Source organism: Dendrobates tinctorius, unplaced genomic scaffold (assembly GCF_039654945.1).
Source record: "Dendrobates tinctorius isolate UK_male_01 unplaced genomic scaffold, ASM3965494v1 ptg000010l, whole genome shotgun sequence".
Taxonomy (NCBI): domain Eukaryota; kingdom Metazoa; phylum Chordata; class Amphibia; order Anura; family Dendrobatidae; genus Dendrobates; species Dendrobates tinctorius.
In genome coordinates, this window is record NW_027361678.1 from 9,905,380 (window position 1) to 9,930,987 (window position 25,608).

The 25,608-nt window shown below is 45.8% G+C and overlaps 1 protein-coding gene across 1 annotated transcript in view; it reads right to left on the reverse strand.

The window, feature by feature from the left end:
* SPTBN5 (spectrin beta, non-erythrocytic 5) overlaps positions 1-19,720 on the reverse strand; it is a 313,866-nt gene extending 294,146 nt beyond the window's left edge. The window contains exons 1-2 of the mRNA XM_073586632.1: positions 19,625-19,720; positions 5,464-5,590 (exon numbers count right to left, since the gene is read on the reverse strand). Of these exons, the coding sequence (XP_073442733.1) occupies positions 5,464-5,583 (120 nt within the window). The 5' untranslated portion in view covers positions 5,584-5,590; positions 19,625-19,720. The remainder of the gene's footprint in view (positions 1-5,463; positions 5,591-19,624) is intronic.
* Positions 19,721-25,608: the final 5,888 nt, after the last annotated feature.

Below are 25,608 nucleotides of genomic sequence, written 5' to 3' on the forward strand. Positions count from 1 at the left end.
ACCAAGGGTGCACTGAGCACCTGTACTTTCAGTCATTTTGTGTTCAGACTCCCTTTAAGTTTTTTTTCCCTCCCAGAATCAGATTGAATGACAATAGGTCACTATAATGAGTGATACATAAAGGAATTTTAAATGGCAAGAACTACACATTGTGTCTTCCCATCACCTCCCAGGGGTGTTCTAAACAGACAAAAGGCATGATCATCATATCTAGGATGCAAGTATACGTTTTGTCAGCGAGAAGGGGTTAAAACATTCTTGCCCACACATTAATCCTCTATATGCCTTAGCTTCTTGCAAACATCTGTAATCCTGCCCCAGAGTCATAGTGCAGCACAGTGCTATCTCCTCTCCGGCAGCATCGCTCGTCCTCCAATTAGTGTTTAATCGCCGTTGCGTTCTGCTGATTACAGCTCTTCGCTCATTACTCAGGAAAATCAGCTCATTTTCACATTTTTTTTCCCTTCCTGATGTTTATTTTTTCACATTTGGTCCCATTTCTTGTACAGCTGGACGTACTGTAGCATTTAATGCTTAATTGCCTTCTTTATCTATGTTAGCATGTAATCTGGATCAGGATGCATCAGGTTTGCTACGCATCACAACGCACCGTACCAAAACACTAGTGTGAACGCAGCCCCACACGTGCAGCCCCTAACCAGGTGCCCCCATGTTATATACATGCTCCCAACACATTTTATTATCATTACCACACTGTAACATAGGGCACAAGCTCTTCTAGTGAGGCAGGAAAGATCGCTGTATGACAGATCAGCATACAGACGTAGTCTACATTATGTCTGCCTACTGGACCCATACAGTTTCATCACTTTCCCATACAGCACATCCCTCGCTTCCGAGCGTGCTCAGTGCCGCAAAACGGATCCCTGCACATGGATCCGTGTTCTCCTGGATCCGTGCTCCATAAAGCTCCATGTTAATTCCAGACATGTAGCCGCGGATCCGTGCATCTCCCTGTGCCTGCGTGTTTTTCAGATGACACAAAACTGCAACAAGTTGCGTTTTTGTGCGTCTGAAAAAATGTGCAGACACACGGATCTGTGGGAAAACAGTGACAACTGGATGCCCATGCAAGTCCCATCCCTCACCACTGAAAGTCAGTGGTGACGAAAACGGATCCGTGTGCAGCCAAAATTTGCAAGTGTGAAACCAGCTGAACTCTATATATTGACTGGAGCTGGACCTAGATCTCTCCACAGGTTTTACCTAAAATCACTTGACATTACTTACCCTACCCTAAGGGCTCATACTCACTTGCGAGAGAGTCGCGTGATTCTCGTGCGAGTCTCGCATGGAAGCCTGGCACTGCCGCCGGCACTCGGACCGGAGGGGGCGGCTGCATAGAAATACATGTAGCCGCATGCTTCAGTCCCAGGTTTCCATGCGAGAGACTCAGACAAGAAACACGCGACTCTCTCGCTAGTGAGTATGAGCCCTTAGCAGCAACAACTGACGTCGTCTATCCTCCTCCCTGTAGTGTTGTTCTGAATCCTCCTCGCCCTGCGTTAAACGGGATCCGTTACATAGCAGCACTAACGCACCCTTTGGCCACAGTAATACGAACGCATCCAAAATCGGCATGATGCGTTACTTCATGACGCACCCTGGAACGCGGTCTGCAGCATTTGGGGATGCGCCATGAAGTAACGCATCATGCGTTTGGATGCGTTAGTATCATTGCGGCCAATGGGTGCGTTAGTGCCGCTATGTAACGATCCCGTTGAACGCAGGGCCATTAACGCAATGTGAACCTGGCCTAACACTATGAGAAGATGATATACCAAACAATGTGCTGAGCTTCTCCTCCTGCACATACCATATACTGTATGTATATGCCATGGATGAGGGGACAGTGAAGTATATCTTTATTTGGGACTAAAGGTAACGCACATATCATTGCAGATGATGATGATGATGACAATGTGCTGAGTCCCTCCTACTACACATAGTCACATAGCATATATGCCATGGAGAAACTGGCAGTGTATATTTGGGATTGAAGGGTTAACTCACCTGCATTTATTTACAGCCCACAACTCCACATCTCCTCCTCTCCTGACCGCTCCTCCCCCCCAGATGAGTCACAGTCAGGCATCACTAAGCTGAAGCTGCCAGGAGCCAGAAAAAAAAAATTAAAAAACAAAAAACTCGGCTGTTCTCCCTGCAGAGCCGGCTCATTTCATTCACAGTAGGGAGCGGACTCTTTGAATAGGATCGTTCAGGAACGACACATCACTACTGAAGAAGCAATGTTATGTCACAATTCACAGGGAGGAAGCCAAAGTCCTTCACACACCTCATCCACCTCCTGACAGACGGCTGGGTCTCCTCCCTCCTCCCAAGGAGCAACATCTTAACTCCTTCTTGTGAGCTCATGTTCTGCAGGGGGAACACACAACGCTCTGCTACATCCTGACCAAGCACAGCCCACCACTGACAGACAGTCTACACGTGCAGACAGGACCCTTCATTATAACACATCACCTTGTACATGTAGCCCATCAGCACCAGAGACCCTTCTGCTTCCTGCAATGCACGTGTGCTGCTACCTCTCTGGCTGCTAGGAGGTGTGGCATTCTTATGCAAATCCAGCCAGAGATTTCAGCCAACTGCTGACCAGGAAACAAGGAAAGGGGAGCTTCAAGGGGCCCGGGGGTATACGGCGGCCGTCGCTTACATTTAATTAAAGGAGATAGTACTGTGTCAGCACAGCACAGCTGCCAAACCGCAGCGGCCATCGCAGGCCCCCTCTCCCATCCGGGCCCACTCACATCTCCGGGCCCCATAGCAGCTGCGTGGTCTGCTACTATTGATGGTACGCCACTGGCTGCCACCACTCACCGAACACACAGGCAATGAGTCCCGGAAGTACTATTAATACTGTCTGCCAATCAGCAGGGTCACACACTCTAAGGCTATGGATTCTTTTAGAGCATGCAAGGTTTAAACTTATTAAAGTTTTAAGCTTTAATAGATAAGGTACATTGCTCACAATAAAATAATAGAAAGATATGGAAATAAAAAGTGACACACAAATATGCAGTTATAAATATCGTCTTATCTGATAACAATTATGCAAATGAAAAATATGCTACCTTGGTAAGGTTGTGTGATACACAACCATGAATACACATGAATGCAGCTGCTGCAGATCCTTGGGACACAAATCATATATCCAGACAGTGGAAGGTGAATATATTTATATACATGGTTTAGCAAAAAAAAAGGTGCCAAAAGAAACACCTGACATGTCAAAATTAATTTTTATTTATTTTAATTTAAAAGATCTGAAGACAGAGAAAATAGGAAAAGAAAAGAGGATTTTCTTATGAAGAATTAAAAATGTTATCCCTGTTATCTTGATGAAGATGAAATGAGGGTGAGAATTTAAGCAAGACAATGATCAAGGAACCGCTCAATTAGTTTCACAGAAAGAAAATAAAGCTGCCAGAAATCCCAGAGTTCATATAAGAAGCTCACAGAGCCTTCAGGATGTGAAGAGTGTTTGTATGGAAGAATGGGCCAAAATCACACCTGAGCAATGCCTGCAACTAGTTTCTACATACAGGAGGCATCTTGAAGCTTCATCACCAACAGAGGTTTGTGTACAAAGTATTAATTACATGTCAGTAACGTGTTCAATACTTTCTCTCTGTGTCATTTCTCATTATTACACACAACTTAACTTATGGACATCAATAGTTTGATTTCTTCGTCTGGATGGGTTGTTACCGACATCTGGTGAGAATTTCATGTCAATAGCACCTTTACCAATAGATTTATTTAGAAAATTGGTGACGTCTTCAACACTTATTTCACCTGCTGCGTGTATATATTTCAAATCACATATTTAGTATTGTTCTGTGCATGATAGGCCAAATTAAGAAAATATCAAAATATTTATAACATATCGTAAGACGCCAAAACAAAACAAATATAAACTATACTAACTTGGCATCACCGTAACAGTCTTATCACATAAAGAAGTCCTTAATAATGCTAAACCCCTAATCCAATGGGGTATATCCCCTCAAGGCACAATATTAATCACAAAAGTTGGCCCCTATTGAAGAGGCAACACTCCAGGGATACTTAATAAAAGAGTATTTTATTCAAAAATCATTTAAAAAAAACAAGTAAAAAAGTGGTACTGAATTTACAAAAAATCAGGGACATAATACCATAGAGTACCAACAGTGCAAAGAGAGCTGTTACAAACAGCAGGCCCACAAGCTGAAAAATGATGAAATCCCGCAAAGAGACAATAGTACAAAAGAAGTATAATAAACAAAAGAACAATAGAGCCAACACTAAAGATATGGGGTTATGTAAACAAATGCCCGTTCTGTAAAATAAAGTACTTAAGTGCTCATTATGTAAACTGTAAAATACACATGGCCATTAAGCCTAACACAAATAGTGTGCCTATATGAGGGAAACCAGGTCCCTATAAAGGTGTATAGTGGTGTCAAAACTTATGTGACATAATTATGTAAAGGCCAAAAGACGTTGCCTAATAAATTGCACGTGGAAATCCTGGTGTCCCTGCTGCCCCGACGCGCGTTTCGCAATCCTTCTTCGGGAGGCGTGTAAGAGCAGGGGGCACGTCAGGTATAAATACATCTAAAATGTGTTCTGACTAGCGCACACCCTGTCCCCTCCCTATCCAGGGCCTATCACTAGAGGCAGTCAGGGATTAGTATCCTGCTCGGCGATAGGTGTGGAATCTATTTAGGGACGTCAGGTGAGCCTGCTCCATGCAGCGCCGGTGCCAACTGTGTTATACAGCTGGTACCCAAGAGCAATTGCCATCATCGGAAGAGGCTCCAATCACAACCTCTTTGATATCTCGGCCTCGTCTCTCAATGCTTTATTGGAGAGAAGCGTGTAAGAATTTAATTGGAATACGGCCACAACTATGTAAATCACTAACATGTGGTCACACGAACACTAATTAATGCTGCGAATACACGGTAAATGTGTCAGCGTGTGAATACGCAGCCACAGAGGGATTACAGACTTTTTTTCTAAGAGTACAGCATGTTTGCCGTGAAACATTTCTGCAGCAAACCTGGGTAAAGTTGGAGGGAAATCTGCATGACAAACTGCACCTAATCACTTTTTCACACCGATTTTTTTTTAAGGTGGATATTCCTGTGGAAAACAGTAGAACATCCATAACAAAAAAAATTATTTTTTTAACTCCAACTATGGAACTTGATGCTTTATGTAAGCAGTGCAGCTAATGTAAATGCATTGGAATATTCGCATTTCCTCCGTTCAGGAGGCTCCTTGGGTTCTATAGCCACTCATAACCTGGGTTAAAGTAGAGATCTCCAACTGATGGACAAACGCCTTCACTGTGCATTTAGGATGTGTACAAGGGGTCAGCTATACTTTATGAGGTGTAAGAGCAGATATCGTATAGTAGATTTGATTTACATTCTCTCTGTAGATGTTGTTCATCCAATTAGTAAATGTCTTCTTCTGCATTGCCATGCGCTGCTCCTGCAGTTTCTTAATATGGCCCTTTTCATACTCGTGCATTCCTTCTTCATCCATTTTGATGCTAAAAGAAAGAAAAAAAAACAAAAACTTTAGGCTGACTCTTCCAGAGAAAAAGACTGAATAGAGTAAGAAGAAGGCGGAAAAACACTGGGAGTGGAAGGAGATTTTTGTAGACATAGTTGAGGCATGGATACTGTATATAATGTTTCTCTCTGACACTATTCAATACATTATTAAATTTGAGTGATAAAAAGATGAAATGGGTACAATTTCTAAACATCATAATATTTTCAGTAGCAAAACTTGTAAGCAAGATTATAGCCTATTCTGTATAAGAAATAGTGGAGGATACACGGCCCCTATTGGGTGTGGTGCAAGAGAAAGGTCCCGATCAAATGGAGGATACATGTCCCCTATTGGGTGGGTGCAGGAGAAGGGTCCCAGTCCAATGCTAAAGTGTAGTAAAGAGGTACCAAACACTCTCAAAGAAATTAGAAGATTTGTATGATTTTATTTGCATGACAATCCACAAAGTCAAAGTAATGATTCGCTCAGTACCCCAGACCTTCTTTAGACAAAACAGATTGTGTGTTGCAGAAGGGCGTGTTGTTTAAGCGCTACAGAGAGGTGGCTCCTGCCACAAAGAGGACAGCGCCTCCCCTTTATTACAGCAGGAGCCGCAATTATTCTATAGCACTTATACAGAACGTCCATATGAAACAACCCAATGCATTCATCTGAAGAAGGTCTGGGGTACAGACAGAAACATTACATTGACTTTCTGGATTGTCATACAAATAAAATCATACAGATCTCATCATTATTTTGAAACTGAGAATGCCGAGTATGTTACAAAAGTTTGCTAGGTATTGCTGTTATATTGCAGCACAATGCAAGTCAAAGTGGTCACAATGCAACCCTATTCAAATGTATTGCGCCACGATGTAGCAGCAACACCTAGCAACAGGTGTCACAGTTAAAGTCGACGTGTAGCCCCAGTATAAAGTGGTTAAACCCATATTATCATGTTAACATTTATCTGCAAGATTGGTGCTAACTTGCTGATCAATGTAGGCCCTACTGTTTGATCCTATTTAAAATCAGTCCCATAGACAATGAATGGAGAGGTGGCATGCATATGCGTCCCTCAATCCCTTCTAATAAGGTACTTCAGAACGACGTTTCCAGGAACGGTACGGGTTGCAGCAACAAGACCTCCAAAGATTGGCAACTAATCACTTATCCTATGGAAGATGATAAAATCCATCTTAACACTATTTATGTATAACACTATAGTTTATGTACACCAGCAGTCATTTTGATTTCTTGGCCTTTTTTTCAGAGAATATGAATGATAACACCAAACATTTTTAGTGGTTGGGTGAAGCCATTTATTGTTAAACTACCGTGTTTTCTCTTTTTAAATTATAATGACAACATGACAACCTAAAACGACCAAATGATCTTGATTAAAAGTTCACATACCCTGGTGATTTTGGCCTGATAACATGCACAGAAGTCAACACACATGGGTTTGAATGGCTACTAATGGTAACATCCTCACTTGTGACCTGTTTGCTTGTAATCAGTGTGTGTTCATAAAAGCTGAGTGAGTTTCTGGGATCTAGACAGACTCTTGCATCTTTCATCCAGCCACTGACGCTTCTGGATTGTTAGTTATAGGGAAAGCAAAAGAATTGTCAACGGATCTACGGGAAAAGGTAGTTGAACTGTATAAAGCAGGAAAGGGATACAAAAAGATATCCAAGGAATTGATAGTGCCAGTCAGCAGTGTTCAAACTGTGATTAACAAATGGAAAATCAGGGGCTCTATAAAAAGCAAACCACAGTCAGATAGACCAATGAACATTTTGTCCACAACTGCCAGGAAAAATGGTTTGGGATACAAAGAAAACCCACAAATAACATCAGCTGAAATAATGGATTCTTTGAAATCTAGTTACGTGGCTGTTTCAAGATGCACAAAAAGGAGGCACTTGAAGAAAAATGGGCTGCATGGTTGAGTCACCAGAAGGAAGCCATTACTGTGCAAATGCCACAAAGTATCTCAAAACAGCACAGGGACAAGCCTCAAAACTTCTGGAACAAGGTAATTTCGAGTGATGATACCAAAATTGAACTTTTTGGCCACAACCATAAACGTTACATTTGGAGAGAGGTCAACAAGGCCTATTATGAAAGGAACACCATTCCTACTGTAAAGCATGGCGGTGGATAGCTGATGTTTTGAGGATGTGTGAGCTACCAAGTCGCAGGAAACTTGGTCAAAGTTTTAGGAAAGAAGAATGCAGCATGTTATCAGCAAATACTGGAGGCAAATTTGCAATCATCAGCCCGGAAGCTGCGCATGGGACATACTTGGACATTCCAACATGACAATGATACAAGGCCATGTCGACCTGTCATTGATTACAGCAGAACAAAGTGAAGGTTCTGGAGTGGCCATCTCAGTCTCTTGACCTCAATATCATTGAGCCACTCTGGGGAGATCTCAAGCGCGCAGTTCATGCTAGACAGCCCAGGAATTTACAGGAACTGGAGGCTTATTGCCAAAAGAGTGGGCAGCTTTACCATATGAGAAAATAAAGAACCACATCCACAACTGCCACAATAGACTTCAAGCTGTCATTGATGTTAGAGGGGGATATACACAGTATTAAGAAATGTGGTATGTGAACTTTTGATCAGGGTCATTTGGATGTTTTGGGTTGTCAATATGATTTAAAAAGAGAAAACACAGTAGTTTGATAATAAATGGCTTCACCCAACCACTAACCATGAGTGGAGAAAAAGTGTTGGTGTTATCATTCAATTCTATGTAAAAGGGCCAAGAAAGTAACAATTCTGCTGGGTATGTAACCTTTGAGCACAACTATATACACACACACAGTTTTGGCATGACTGCATATATAACAGATCATTAAAGTATAGTTTTTCTTTGTGTGACATCACTGTCAAGTATTAGAGGCGGTCATTTCACAATTGACGCATTCTCTATTGGACCTAGATGTGATGCTTCTTTATAACATATTTAATATCTCATATTTCTCCCTTTCACAGCTTCACAAATATCTAAGTTGCAGGGACACATCTATTATAGCAGCCTTGTAGAAGTTGTGCTGTGCTGAATATTTTGTAAAATGTATAGAAGTAAAACTATCAAATATACATTGTACAGGGTGGGCCACTTTTTATGGAAACACCTAAATAAAATGGGAATGGTTGGTGATATCAACTTCCTGTTTGTGGCACATTAGTATATGGGAGGGGGAAAACTTTTCAAGATGGGTGGTGACCATGGCGGCCATTTTGTATTCAGTCATTTTGGATCCAACTTTACTTTTTCCAATGGGAAAAGGATCGTGTGACACATCAAACTTATTGAAAATTTCACAAGAAATACAATGGTGTGATTGGTTTTAACGTAACTTCATTCTTTCATGAGTTATTTACAAGTTTCTGTTTGTTTACAGCCATTGACGTGTCGTAGAGGTTAACACATGAGGAGCGGATAGAAATTATGTTGATGTCTGGTGAACGCAGTACCCGGGTCATTGCAGCAGATTTCAATGCAATACACCCTACGCAAGAAAACATTTGCCTCATCACTGAACATAATGTTCTGTGTAAATTGAGGGTCCTGTTCCAATTTTTGTTTTGCCCATTCTGCAAATTCAACGCGCTGATCTGGGTCACCAACCATTCCCATTTTATTTAGGTGTAGCCATATAAATGGCCCACCCTGTATATTTCCATCCAGTGTTAGTTATCATTGTCAGAAAAGACCATTTAACCTGTTTTATAAAAATTCCCGTGTATCACTGGCATCAAAGTATGTTTCCTTCAGCCTGAGGAAAGTTATCCTAATAAGCCCCCCATGGGACTTCAGCTGTTAATGTGCCTGGGATGTAAAGTTGGGAAAGCTAGCCGGAGAATGTGATATTGTGTTACAAGATTAAGGATTTCCCATTTCTGGGGATTAAATTAAAAAAAAAAATCTTAAATATCCAGCCAGCATGAGACCTAAAAAAAAGCATAAAAGTAGTCAGTATAGCTCTCCTGCCTAAAGGCCACATCTGCTATGGGCTCCATAATATTAAATTCACAATAAAGAATTAGGAATGAGATATACGATGATATACTGATGCGTTATAGGACTTAGCTACATTTCTGATAACGAGGACCTGACATCTGATACATGCTGCCCGATCCAGAGGCCACATGTATCAGACACTGGCTGCGGCATTTCAGAGAAAAACATGCTTTACAAGTTGTCGGGGACAGAGTCGCCCTGGAGACTGGTTGGGCGGGTGGGTATTTGGTAGATTCTCCCCGCCCACTAGCCTGGATGGACAGGTCTCTTCCTATATTTGCATGCAGGCAATATACAGTATGTCTCGTCTTACATTACAAAATCGTGCTGACGGCTTCTCTTTAACATCTCAATCTATAGGCTAAAATAGAGAGTAGCTACAAAGAGCGGCTTTTGTCCTGGACGGCCATCATAGGCAGATTATAATAAGGGCAACCTGGGCCACCATTCGGGGCCTATCGCCAGATTGCCCTCATTATAATGTTTTGTGTGCTGCCATTGTTGGCGCAATATCCCAGCGGGGGAGCTATCGCTGCCGACAATACAGAATGGCACTGCAGCTCTTGTCGCCTCTGCGGCGACGTGCCACCGCGATGACATCAGCTGGCACCGGCGTGATGACTACATTGCGCTAGCATGTACGCGATGGCCAGTAGAAGTGGAGCCTTGGGGACTGAGGTGAGTATGTCTGTATATGTTGCTTTTTTTTTTATTAATGTGTATGGGTCATGGGGGCTAATACTGTATATAGCGCGCCATGTACAGGGGCTATGTGGGGGCTCATACTGTATGTAGTGCGCGATGTACAGGGATTATGTGGGGGCTCATACTGTATGTAGGGCACCATGTGCAGGGGCTATGTGGGGTCTCAAAATTTATGTATGGCGCCATGTACAGGGGCTATGTGGGGGATCATACTGTATGTAGGGCGCCATGTACAGGGGCTATGTGGGGGCTCATACTGTATGTAGGGTGCCATGTGCAGGGGTTATGTGGAGGCATATTGCCTGGGTCTGTGAGCTGTTATTCTCATTGCAGTACAGCTATTTATAATCTGAAGGGATATTCTTTGTTTGACAAGGACATCACATATTTTTCTTCTTGGACTTTGTTAGGGTTTTTTCTGGTCAGATTGTTGAAAAATATTGATGATAGATATATATATATATATCCCTCAGCCACTAGTAATTATACTGTGTACAGTGTGTGTGTATATATATATATAATAAATAATCTTTATTTTTGTATAGCGCTAACATATTCCTCATGTTCACAGTGCATGTCAGACCAAATGAGAATATGAGGTTAAAGGAATTGGCCAAGGAGCTCAGAGACAGAATTGTGGCAAGTCACAGATCTGGCCAAGGTTACAAAAGAATTTCTACAGTACTCAAGGTTCCTAAGAGCACAGTGGCCTCTATAATCCTTAAATGGAAGAAGTTTGGGACCACCAGAAGTCTTCCTAGACCTGGCTGTCCAGCCAAACTGAGCAATCTGGGGAGAAGAGCCTTTGTGAGAGAGGTAAGGAAGAACCCCAAGATCACTGTGGCTGAGCTCAACAGATGCATTATGGACATGGGAGAAAGTTCCACAAAGTCAACTATCACTGCAGCCCTCCACCAGTCAGTCCTTTAAGGCAGACAATGACCCTAAGCACAAAGCTAAAATAACAAAGGAGTGGCTTCAGAACAACTCTGTGACCATTCTTGACTGGCCTAGCCAGAGCCCTGACCTAAACTCAATTGAGCATCTCTGGAGAGACCAGAAAATGGCTGTCCACTAGCGTTCAGCATCCAACCTCACGGAACTGGAGAGGATCTGCAAGGAAGAATGGCAGAGGTTCCCCAAATCCAGGTGTGAAAAACTTGTTGCATCATTCCCAAGAAGACTCATGGCTGTACTAGCTCTAAAAGGTGCTTCTACTCAATACTGAACAAAGGGTCTGAATACTTATGATCACGTGATATTTCAGTTTTTCTTTTTTAATAAATTTGCAAACATTTCTAAATTTCTACATTTCTGTTTTTTTTCAGTCAAGATGGGGTGCAGAGTGTACGTTAACGAGAAAAAAATTAACTTTTTTAAATTCACCAAAAGACTGCAATGAAACAAAGAGTGGACAATTTAAAGGGGTCTGAATACTTTCCATACCCACTATATATACCCCTCAGTCGCTAGTCGCTATGTGTTCAATATTGTGCTCAAAAAAATAAAAGGAACACTTAAACAACACCATGTACTAGGATGTGTTCCTTTTATTTTTCGAGCAGTATATATATATATATATATATATAGTAAATGTATATATATCCCTCAGCCACTAGTATCTATACTGTATATATCACTCAGCCACTAGTATCTATACTGTATATATTTGTATATGTTCATTTCATATTATCTGATCACCTATAGAGGATGCCTGATTAGTCAGATTAGTTGTAGGGCTACATAGGGGCAGTTGACGAGAAGCGGGGGCGCCATACCGTTTCACCTTAGGGTACCAATCTACGCTATCTCCCCTCATTTCTGCTCTTTTTTTATATCACTGTTTTTCTGGGTAATGTGTGCATTCATGTATTTATGCATTGGGTTTTTAAACTAAATAAAGAGAGAATTTTTGTTTTCTTATGGTTTATATGTACACTGCTCAAAAAAATAAAGGGAACACTCAAATAACACATACTAGATATAAATGATTGAAATATTCTCACACAATACTTTGCTCTGTAAAAAGTTGACTGTGCTGTCAACATAATCACACAAAAATCATCAATGGAAATCAAATTTTTGAACCAATGGAGGCCTGGATTTGGAGAGACCCCCAAAATGAAAGTGGAAACAAGTCAAAATGAAAATCAAAACAAGACAAAATTAAAGTGGAATCAAGTCAAAATGATGCTTAGTATTGCGTGTGGCCTCCACGTGCCTGTATGACTGCCCTACAACGCCTGGGCATGCTCCTGATGAGGTTGCAGATGTTCACTTGAGGGATCTCCTCCCAGACCTGGACTAAAGCATCCGTCAACTCCTGGACAGTCTGTGGTGCAAGGTGACGTTGGTGGATGGAGCGAGACATGCTGTCCCAGATGTGTTCAATCGGATTCATGTCTTGGGGATGGACAGGCCAGTCTATAGCTTCAATGCCTTCATCTTGCAGGAACTGCTGACACACTCCAGCCACATGAGCTCTGGCATTGTCCTGCATTAGGAGGAACCCAGGGCCAACCGCACCAGCATATGGTCTCACAAGGGGTCTGAGGATCTCATCTCGGCACCTAATGGCAGTCAGGCTACCTCTGGCGAGCACATGGAGGACTGTGTGGCCCTCCAAAGAAATGCCACCCCACACCATTACTGACCCCCTGCCAAACCGGTCATGCTGAAGGATGTTGCAGGTGGCAGGTTCACACTCAGCACATGTGACAGACATGACCGAGTCTGGAGATGCTGTGGAGAGTGATCTGCTGCCTGCAAAATTATTCAGCATGACCGGTTTGGCAGTGGGTCAGTAATGGTGTGGGGTGGCATTTCTTTGGAGGGCCACACAGCCCTCCATGTGCTCGCCAGAGGTAGCCTGACTGCCATTAGGTACCGAGATGAGATCCTCAGACACACATGCTCGTGTGATTGGCCCTGGGTTCCTCCTAATGCAGGACAATGCCAGACCTCATGAGGCTGGAGTGTGTCAGAAGTTCCTGCAAGATGAAGGCATTGAAGCTATGGACGGGCCTGCCCGTTCCCCAGACCTGAATCCGATTGAGCACATCTGGGACAGCATGTCTCGCTCCATCCACCAATGTCACCTTGCACCACAGACTGTCCAGGAGTTGATGGATGCTTTATTCCAGGTCTGGGAGGAGATCCCTCAGGAGAACATCCGCAACCTCATCAGGAGCATGCCCAGGCATTGTAGGGAGGTCATATAGGCACGTGGAGGCCACACACAAAACTGAGCATCATTTGGACTTGTTTCCACTTTAAAATTTTGTCTTGTTTTGATTTTCATTTTGACTTGTTTCCACTTTCATTTTGGGGGTCTCTCCAAATCCAGGCCTCCATTGGTTCAAAAATGTGATTTCCATTAATGATTTTTGTGTGATTATGTTGACAGCACATTCAACTTTGTACAGAACAAAGTATTCAATGAGAATATGTCATTCATTTAGATCTAGGATGTGTTATTTGAGTGTTCCCTTTATTTTTTTGAGCAGTGTATAAGGGCCCCATAGGTTGGCTGCTATGGTTGTTGATTGAGGAGGCTATGTGGGAGCTCATATTGTATGCAGGGGGCTCATACTGTATATAGGGGGATGTCGGCATACTTAATTCTGCTCAATATTGTCATACAATTATTAATAATTTTTTTATATTTTATGTTAATATTGAGCAAAATTAATTTCAGCCTACTGGTTCGTCCTCCACAATATTCACAGACTGTCATGTGGCCCCTTGGGAAAATTAATCTCCCACCCCTGCTCTATTATGTATAGCGCTGTTATGTATAGCGCTATACATAAGGCAAAAATTCTATTTTTTTGTTTTAAACATCTTTTTATTGTTTTAACATAGACAAGAATAACAATATATTCGACAAGTACGAACAAGTATCGTTGGCTTCATAGATTTTCGTCCAGACGCTTCGAACAACTGTTAGCATCTCTTTTGTTGCTATTTATTGCATTTTGCTATATGACAGAACAGACAATAGCTAGGTTATGAAAGGCTTAAACTAGTAAGTCCAAGACAATAATCGCATCAGAGTATAAACTTTCAATTAAATATAAAGATAGTAGTTAGAGAGAAGGGGAAAAATATAGAAAAGGAAAATATTTGGGGGTAGGGTGGGATAGGAATTTCAACAGGAGTAGTGTCCAGTCGGTAGTTATTTTGCCCTGTTTGTCTGGTTAGTCAATCAGTGTTGCTTCAAGTTTAGCTGATCTTGGGGAAGATTGATATGATTAAGGCTGGTTTCACATTAGCGCTTTTTAAGCGCACGCACGGCCGGGGGTAGCTCCGCCCCCGAGCCGACTCTCTGCCCGGCATGCCCGCCCCTTGCTTGTAGCGCCGCCTCCTAGCGCACAGCGGCGCCTGCGATCGGCGCACCCTATCTTTAGCATAGGGTGCGCAGATCGTGCGCAGGCCGTGCGCTAGTTGCGCTTTGACCTGCGATGCGCACTTTTGACGGTGCGCCGTGCGCGCCAAAATCCGAAAAGCTTGATTTTGGCGCGCACGGCGCACCGTCAAAAGTGCGCAGCGCAGGTCAATGCGCAACTAGCGCACGGCCTGCGCACGATCTGCGTACCCTATGCTAAAGATAGGGTGCGCCGATCGCAGGCGCCGCTGTGCGCTAGGAGGCGGCGCTACAAGCAAGGGGCGGGCACGCCGGGCAGAGAGCCGGCTCCGGGGCGGCGCTACCCCCAGCCGTGCGTGCGCTTAAAAAGCGCTAATGTGAAACCAGCCTTACTGATGGTTTAGTAAGTTTAAGTATTGATCTGTTTCTCTAAAGAGTGTCCACGGCGCCCAAGTCGAACTGAATTTATTCATCTTAAAGGTTGTACTGGCAATTATTTCTTCTATGTAATATATTTGGTTTACTTTGTGCAACCATTCTGTCAGGGAGTTCTGTGATAGCCAATGTAAGGGGATAAGCATTTTAGCTGCTGCTAACAAGTACATAAGAAGATTTTTGAGTTTATATTGTGCAGTGTCACCAGACCAGTTTGGAAAATCAACTTAAGGGATGGAGGGTTTGGAAGCTGACAGAGTCTCACAGAAATTTTAAGCAGTTTTTCCCAGAAAGGTTGAATTTTATCACACTGCCACCAAATGTGGAGGTATGATCCTCCCTCACCAAGACATCTCCAGCAATTGGAGGATGTCTCAGGTTGCCACCTCTTTCATGTGTCAAGGGTGGTGTACCACCTAGTAAGGACCTTATAAGAGTTTTCTTGGACCCTTACACAACCAGAAGGGCCATGCGAGTTTTTATATATCTTTTCAACTTCCCAATCTTGCAATTTAACCTCGAGGTCTCTTTCCCATTTCAATATAAACGCTCGTTTAACCGAAGTGGAGTGGGTTAAGAGCACCTGGTAGAGCTTACCCAACACGCCCTTTGGTTTATTTCTCTGAGACAGTAACTTCTCAAAATCAGTCAACTCTCTATGTGGAAGTCCAGATTGTAAATAGGATCTGATCGAATTATTAAGCCTGTTGTAATGAAGGAAGTTAATATGGTAATGTGGGAATTTCGCTTGTAAATCCTGCAGTGGGAGGATCGCACCTTCTTCCATGAAAGCATCTAAACTTTCATTTATCTTATGTAAAGAGTCTGTGTCCCTAGTAAAAGGACGGTCTAAATAAAGGCCAGGTAGGTCCCTTACTTTAATCAGAGGCGATGGGAGCGGCATTAGTGAGGATGAGAATCTGGCCCAGGTCTTGATCAAATTTTTTGTTATTGCATTTGGGGAAAGAACTTTCTTTATAAAAGCCGTAGACGAGTGAAGGTCAGTGGAAATTGGTACTGATAATGACTCGTTCGCAATCTCTGTCCAGAGTTTGTTGGTACTATCTCTTGCCCAATCAATTAGAAGCGATAAAGTTGCCGCGCAAAAATTCTATTTTAAAGTTTTAATTTTTCATTTTTTATTTCATCAGTGGAAAACGGATATTTGTTCCTTACAGACATCTATTCACAAAGAAAGTATCTTGCCTGGAAAACAAGTGGAATTACGTACAATTTATTACCGTATTTATGAAATTAGCAACAGACATCAGATAATATTCCGTCAGCAGCTGGCTCCCATAAGCCAGTACCTGTTCCAGTGATGTGGGTGACAAAGGTCTGGGATGACTGGTATGCCTGTAAAAATTGCTGCACATCACACTGCCTATTAACCAGTGAATGAGGTTGGAGATGCAGGAATACATTTTATTTGTATTTCATCTGTTTTGAGTGTTATGGCCTGAGAATATTAGTGTGGATGCAGATTTCCTTTTAACAAGCAACAATATATCACTGTAGCACAGAACTTGCTGCTTTTGACAACTGCAGCACATACAGTGTCAAACTGGGGTGCTAAGGGCCCACCAGTATCACCAACTCCAGGGCCCCACTTTTCAGCTACATGCAAGTATGAATTTATCATTCACAAATTTCTATAGCAATAAAATGGGTTGATTGTTAGTCCTGTTCATATAAAAGGGTGGTGGCCTACTCCTTCATAGGGACCCACCGGAGGATTCCCCTTTTCTCCTATGTGCCAGTCCAAGGTTGAGAACATTCACAGACTTGGTCATTGGACAAACTACAATACCACACACAACTTGGACATGTGGATATAGTTTCTGCAAGAAAAAAGCCATGGTTTACCCCCTTTTAAAAAGAGAAAGGGCGCCAGCTTTTACCTTTAGGGTGTGGTCCTCTCTGAGACATTTCCACATTGGATCTGAATAAACTCCGCTTTTTTCACCTTTTGCAACTTGGAGTGCTGCCTTCCTATTTGTTTGGTCTGGATATGGCAAGTATGGGATATTGCTGAGGAGGCCTGGGCACCCGCCATGTGGTATTGTGCTGTTCCGTTTTTTATACATATATATGTATATATATACTAGCTGAAGAGCCCGGCGCTGCCAGGGCATAGTAACCAACTACATTTAGTTATAACAAATTATAATGATTATATCTATATATATAAAGCTGAGTGTGGAGCCCCGCCCATTCCGCACAGCCACATTCACTATAATATCCCACATCATCCCGTCAGCCAGAGCTACCGGACTACTAATATCCCACATCATCCCATCAGCCAGAGCCACTGGACTACTACCCCTAATATTCAACATCATCTCATCAGTCAGAGCCACCGGACAACTACCACTAATATCCCACATCATCCCGTCAGCCACAGCTACCGGACTACTACCCATAATATCCCAAATAGTCCCATCAGCCAGAGCCACCGGACTACTACCACTAATATCCCACATCATCCCGTCAGCCAGACCTACCAGACTACTACCCATAATATCCCACATCATTCCGTCAGCCAGAGCCACTGGACTACTACTCCTAATATCCCACATCATCCCATCAGCCAGAGCCACCGGACAACTACCACTAATATCCCACATCATCCCGTCAGCCTGGAGTCAGAACCAGAGCGCTGAGTGGAACGGTCCTAACTTCCTTACTGGGGATCCCTTTAAGAGAGGCCTGGCATCAGAACCAGAGCGCTGAGTGGATTTGCCCTGACTTCCATACCAATGATCCCTATAATAGAAGCCTGGGGTGAGAATCAGAGCGCTGAGGGATTTACCCTAACTTCCATATCGGAAATCCTTTTAAGAGAAACCTGGGGTCAATACCAAAGCGCAAAGTGGATTTTCCCTCACTTCCGTACCGAAGATCCTTTTAAGAGGGGACTTGGGTCAGAACCAGAGCGCTGAGTGGATTTGCCCTAACTTCTATACCGGGGATACCTTTAAGAGAGCCTGGGATCAGAACCAGAGCAATTAGTGGATTTGCCCTGACTTGCATACCAATGATCCCTTTAATAGAACCCTGGGGTCAGAATCAGAGCGCCGAGGGATTTGCCCTAACTTCCATACAGGAGATCCCATTAAGAGAGCCTGGGGTCAGTACCAGAGCATTTGAAGGCAATTGCCCTGACTTCCATAACGGGGATCCCTTTAAGAGAGGCCTGGGGTCAGAATTAAAGCGCTAGATGGATTTGCCCTGACTTCCATACCGGAGATCCCTTTAAGAAGGGCCTGGGGTCAGTACCAAAGCGCAGAGGGGATTTGCCCTAAATTCCATACCAATGATCCCTTTTAGAGGCCCTGGGGTCAGAACCACAGAGCTGAGTGGAACGGTCCTAACTTCCATAACGGGAATCCCTTTAAGAGAGGCCTGAGGTCAAAACCAAAGTGCCGGATGGATTTGCTCTGACTTCCATACCAATGATCCCTTTAAGAGGGAAGATGTGCCTATATTATGTAGGATGTGTGATGGGTATATGGGCAGGGAGGGGGGATTCATTTCTGTCAGGTGTTCTCTGCTCCTTTCAGGGGGGCAGACAATGGCTGGGAGCTTATGTTCCCAGGGATGCTATATTTCTCCCACCATGTCAGGGTCTGCTGAGGTGTTGTCAAGTGGGAAAACTGTTGGTCATAGCAACCAATCACAGCTCAGCTTCTTTTAACCAGCTCTGGTGAAATGAGAGATGCTTAGTGATTGTTTGCAAGGAAAACTGTAGGTCATAGCAGCCAATCACAGCTCAGCTTCTTTTGAACAGCTCCGGTGAAATGAAAGATGCTTCGTGATTGGTTGGTGATACACACACACATTCATTCTTTATATACACACACACATATATATATATATATATATATATACTGTATGTACTTAAATGCATGTATTTGGGGCCAAAAATCATATTTGCCATTGGGTTTCATTAGAAATTGTGCCCAGCATGGCTTTTGTAGGCTCTTTGCTTCTCCGCACCTTCAACTTTCATGAGGTCTGTAGTCACAAGTCAGCTGAGAGGAGCTCAACAAAATGGTGCACATTTTTTCATTAAAACTTATTACAAAAATGTTTTTTAGCCCAAAATACATGCATTGAAGAAAAAAAAAAAAACTGTCATGTACTCTTACATAGGCGTCATTCAGACAGCTGTCATGAAGAGGTATTTTAGCATTCGAATTACGGTCACATATTCTGGCCTCATTGCAACCTAAATTGACAAAATCATAGCTTCTTATGATACTGATACTTTTGGGGCAAAAAAACTCAAAGTTGGGCAAGAATGATACAATGAAATAGTATTAACGTCATCACACATAAATACATACTCTGTCTGCTCATATATATTTACATTATTGTAAAACGCAATTGAGAACTTATTTCTAAATGTGATCAGATCCCTATGTTGTATATATTTAATGTAGTTAAAAAAAAAGAAAAAGTTAGGAACTTACGGGTGTGGAGATCCGGCAACCTGTCGTGTAAGTCTTCTCGTCACTTCAGTATCTTCCAGGCACCAGAGCAGGGTGAGAATGGATGGGTGGTTTTCACTATTAAACTAGGAAGGTGGAATGACCTTTGAGTGGAGTTATGGCGGAAAGGCATTTACAACCTAAATACAAAGGTTTCATTTCTCAAATCAGGAATTATTCATCAGTGCATTGGTATAAAGTTCACACTGACAAGATTATTTTTCAGATTTATGGAAAATAAAAGATTTCATGTGTTCAGGGGGAAAAAAGAGCACAGGACCTATGTGATGAAGGAGTTAACTGCTCCTACCCCCCAGGGCCTGTAAGCATATTAAAGAAAACAGGATTTAGTGCTCCAATGTTGAATAGCAAGGCCTTTTAGTATGATAATGAGATAAGGCCCAAAACAGAACTTCAAAACTTGAGTAGGAGCCACGCCAGCATGGGGCAGGAAGGGGCCTGGGGGCTTCAATTAGAATATACCTGTCAGCTAGACACAGAAATACACACCCATTGTCTCTTCCAGCCGCCCCGACTCCATCCTAGTATCATGGATTATGAGCACACCTTTCGAGTTATAGACTCATAAAAAATATCCGAGTGACCCTGAGGAAATTGCGCATCTGGCAGTGCGACTCCTGAGTCGGTGAGGGATCTGAGATATAGAGATTGGCCCTCCACAGCGACCCAATGGGGCCATGTTTGCTCTCCACATGACAGGCAAAACAAACTGCATCCACTGGTACCTCTCATGTCCTGCTCCGAACATGCTGTTGAAAGTTACCCCCTTTCTTAGATATTGGGAATAAGTTCTGCAGGGAGCTAAAGGGTGGAGATTATTAGCCCACCCTCTGACACAGGGGGAGGATCCTAGCGTGCTTAAGAACTAGCAGCACATGGCAGAGACACTCTCAGAAGAACCAGATGATGATCTAAAAAGGAACTGGGGACAGATCTGCCAAGGGGAGCAGCGGCCACGCTTTGGGGTCTGTCCGGCAACTAAGATTCTTGTACCTGTGGACTGCAGAGCTCCCGCCACCCACATGCAACTTACAATCTGGTAAATTCACCTCCAACTTAATATCTCTAAGTCTTGTACACTTATTGCTATATTTTACTCTGACTGCAAATCCACTGTAATTCCATTGTATAGCTTACTGTATATTTCTGTAATTATCTAGTGCGCCCTTAGGGCAATTAAACCATAAAATTAATTTTGGGCTGATGCTATTACTCTGATTACGAATCTTAGAATACCCAGCGGGTAACAGGACATCCTTCCCGGTGGCCATTTGCTCTAGGTGCAGTTCCCTTACTGACCTGATAGACAAAGGGGGTGCTGGAGAGCTGTGCCTGTGTAGTTACGTCACATTGGTGATGTGGGAGGAACGGGTCCTGTTCCTCCACATTGGTGACAGTAGTGGAATCAGAGTAATAGTGTACGTGGGACCCCTACTCCCAGACACTAGAGACAACCAGCGGTAACTTTCACTGCTGGTGTCTTAAGGTCAGCCCAGCACTAGACGGTCAGAGTGTAAATATAAGTTGTGTGCGAGGTCAGGGTTGCAGCTGTGTCAGTAACCAGAGGTTCCCAAGATGGCGGAAGGCACCAGGAGTAAGGCAAAGGGGGAGGCCAATGCTATGGTCTATGAGGAGGTGGTGGAGGACAAAAACAATGAAGGCGAGGGGGAGCTCAGCCAGGGCTCCCCAAGGAGCCAGACCCCCGTGCTCAGTCCCGCAGTGGACTGTCCATCACCTGCCCGCCCCAGCCTGTCCAGATCGGAGGCCCTTTTCCAAGCAGCTATGGCACAGCTCGAGGCTGGTAACGACGCCGCCCATGACAGGCTCCTGGTGGCGGCAGAGAAAGCAGCGGAGTGTGAGCATGCCGAACGTGTGCTGCAGGCTGCAGAATGCCGGCACCGACTGAAGATGGCTCAGCACGGGCTCCCGCTGGATGCTCCAGCCCCAACGGGGACAAGGCTACCAAGGTCCGGGCAGAGGGCTTCCCCCTGCTTGAAAAGGATGGAGACCTGGATTCCTTTCTGCTGGCCTTTGAGAGAACCTGCCTCCAACACCATCTGGCCCTGGATCAGTGGGCAAGGTACCTGACCCCCCGTTTGAGGGGTAAGTCCCTGGAAGTTTTGGGGGACTTACCTGCCAGGTAGGAGCAGGACTACAACAGCATCAAGTGGGCACTGATCCAGCACTACAACCTCACCCCGGAGTCGTACCGCAGGAAGTTCCGGAGCCTGCAGCAGGGCTCAAAGAACACCTGGACCGACTACATGCGGGCACTGCTGAGAGCTGCGGAGCACTGGACCTCGGGTCTAGAGCTCACCACCTGCCAGGAGGTCCAGGAACTGTTCGTCATGGAGCAGTTCTGGTGGAACTGCCCAGAGGACCTCCAGCAGTTCCTCTGTGACCAGAAACCAAAGGGGGCTTCTGCTACAGCCGCCCTGGCAGACGAGTATGCCAACAACAGGGCGTCCGAGCCAAAGAAGCCTGCCAGCAGCACCTGGAGAGGGGGTAAGCCCAATCCTGCCCCTGTCCCCCCAGCCCCCAGAGTGCAAGGGGTGTACCCCCCTGCTGCCCTCTCCAGGCCAGGAGCAGAACCCAGACATTGTCACCATTGCAACCAGCCGGGACACTTTAAGGCTGCGTGTCCCCAGCGCCATAAGGCCCCATATCTGTCCCAGAAGCCGTCCACTGTTTTGTGTGTGGGAGGGGGTGGTGGGAGGTCCCTGGACAATTACCAACCCATGACCATCGGCCGCTCAGCGGTCATGGGACTGCGGGACACAGGCGCTGAACGAACCCTGGTACATCCTGAGGTGGTGTCCCCTCAAGACTTGGTGCCCGGGAAAACCCTTTCCATCTCCGGAATTGGAGGTGTTGAACTGGCACTGCCCGTCGCCAAGGTGTTTTTGGACTGGGACGCCGGGAGGGGAATGCGGGAGGTGGGAGTAACGCCAAATATTCCTGACAATATGTTGCTTGGGACCGATTTGGGGAGGCTAGTGTCTCAGTATGTGGCCACTGAACCCCCAAGTCCGGCTCCACAAGAATGTCATGACTCTACTGTGACTGCTAATGTTAATATGTTGAACGTGCCTCCAACAGTGGAGGAGGGAGTGAAACCTGATGGTAAGCCATGCACTGACACTACACACACAGGGCTCACAGTGAGGACAGGTGATAAGACTGCAGGGGAGAGCTCAGAGGTGGAGCGAGGGGCTGCTATGGGCAGTGTAAGGCCCCTAAGTGAATCCAGCCTGCTGAGTCTAGGGCCTCTGCAGAAAGAGGAACAGGCCATGGGGGAGGGGGCGTCCCGGGAGAGGAGCCACCAGGTAAGACCCCAGGGCAGGAGTTCCCCGCATCCGGGATGTCAGGAGGCCACGGAAGTCTGCCTGACCCGGCGACTTGGTCAGGGGCCGAGGGGAAGCAGGCGCTACCTGTGGTCTCAGCGGTCATGGCCGCTATTACCAGGAGTAGGAGTGCCGGAGCCCAAGGAGCCTCGCAGAGGTCCGACGGTTTCCCCCTCTCCGACCAAGTGGCTGCCGAGTCAGACAGCAGCCAGGAGACAGATCCCGGGGAGCTGACAGAGGATGTGGCAGTTTCGTCAATTCTTGCCACATCGAGTCAGGGATTTCAGGCAGCGTTGGAAGCTGACGCTAGCCTGAAAGCTCTCAAGGTGCAGGCAGCACAGCCTCTCCTGGAGTCCGACCACGAGCAAGTGGTCTGGGACCAGGGACGGCTGTACCGGGTAACGGTCCAGCAGGTATCACCGGAGGCGTGGCCCAGGGACCGACAGTTAGTGGTACCCTATCCGTTCAAAGCGGAATTGTTGCAGTTCGCACACGAGATTCCCATGGCCGGACACCTAGGGATCGCTAAAACCAGGGCCAGGCTAGCTCAGCATTTCTACTGGCCGGGAATGAGGACCAAGGTGATTGCCTACTGCTGTTCGTGTGACACCTGTCAGAGGGTGGGGAAGGCGGGGCGGCGCCCCAAAGCCCCACTGGTAACTCTGCCTATCATCGAAGAGCCTTTCACAAGGGTGGCTGTGGATCTCATTGGACCTCTGTCCACCCCCAGCCGCTCCGGGAAATGCTTCATACTAACGGTAGTGGACTATGCCACCCGGTACCCAGAGCCGGTAGCCTTGTTGTTCATTTGGGCTGACAAAGTGACCACTGCCTTACTGGAGATTTTCTCCAGAGTGGGGTTTCCCCAGGAAATGCTCACCGACCGAGGGACCCAGTTCATGTCGCAGCTGATGGAGTCTCTCTGTAAGCAGATACAGGTGCAACATCTGGTAGCCAGCCCGTACCACCCACAGACCAATGGCCTGTGTGAGTGGTTCAATGGCACCTTAAAGCAGATGCTGAAGATGTTGGTCGACTCCCAGGGGAGAGACTGGGAGCGGTTTCTCCCACACCTGCTGTTTGCCTACCGGGAGGTGCCACAGGCCTCAACGGGGTTCTCCCCCTTTGAGCTCTTGTACGGGCGATGTGTATGGGGGCCCCTTGCTCTGGTGAAGGAAGCATGGGAAGGGGATTTGGCCACCCCTGGAGTGTCGGTCATTGAGTATGTACTACGCTTCCGGGACAGAATGATGGCCTTGACACTGGTGTTGCATGACAATATGGCCCAAGCCCAGGCTGACCAGAAGCGGTGGTACGACCAGTATGCCTGTGAGCGGACCTACGAGGTGGGTCAAAATGTGTGGGTACTGGTCCCCGTACCTCAAAACAAGCTTCAGGCGGCCTGGGAGGGTCCATACCTCGTGCACCAGTGGCTCAACGCTGTCACCTATCTGGTCGCCCTGGACCATGCCCATGGAAGGAGGAAGGCCTTCCACATGAACATGATGAAGGCCCATCATGAGTGGGAGGCTTGTGCCCTCCCAGTGTGCAACCTTCCCGAGGAAGGTGAGGAAGAAACCCTCCTGGATCTGCTCACCCAAGCCAAGGCGGGTGGATCCATCGAGGATATGGGGGTTGGCCACCAGCTCTCGGAGGACCAACGTTCCCAGCTGGGGGTCACCCTACACCCCTTTCGGGAGCTGTTCAGCAGCCTACGCGGAAGGACTGAGACAGCCGTCCATGACGTGGACACCGGCAATCACCCCCCGATCCGGCGTTCAGCGTATCGGGTCTCTCTTGAGGTGCAGCAGCACATGCGCCAAGAGACAGACGAGATGCTGAAGCTGGGGGTGATCCAAGTGCCCAACAGCGTGGGCTTCGCCTGTAGTCCTCGTCCCTAAAAAGGACCGAACTACGTGGTTCTGTGTGGACTACCGGGGGCTCAACGCTGTGACGGTCACCGACGCGTACCCAATGCCGTGCATCGATGATCTGCTCGATCAGCTGGCCGGGGGCCAAGTACCTGACCATCATGGATCTGAGCAAGGGGTATTGGCAGATTCCCCTGACCCCTGGGGCACGGGAACACTCTGCCTTTATCACCCCATTCGGACTGTATGAGTCCACGGTGATGCCATTCGGCATGAAGAATGCTCCTGCCACTTTTCAGAGGATGGTCAACATGCTGCTTGAGGGACTGGAAGGGTATGCGACCGCATACCTAGATGACATGACCATCTTCAGTCCCACCTGGGAGGATCACCTAGAGCACCTGGCGAAGGTGCTCGGGCAGATTCAGTGAGCAGGCTTGACCATTAAGCCAGAAAAATGCCAGCTGGGTATGAGTGAGGTCCACTACCTGGGACACCGGGTAGGTGGGGGAGCTCTGAAGCCAGAGCCCGGGAAGGTGGATGCCATCGCATCCTGGCCCACCCCCAGGACCAAGAAGCATGTGATGTTCTTCTTGGGGACTGCCGAGTATTATAGGAGGTTTGTTCCACACTATAGTGCCCTGGCCAAGCCCCTGACGCACCTCACCAAGAAGAAGCTGCCCGTCGCAGTCGACTGGACAGTCGCCTACGAGACTGCTTTCCAGGCTCT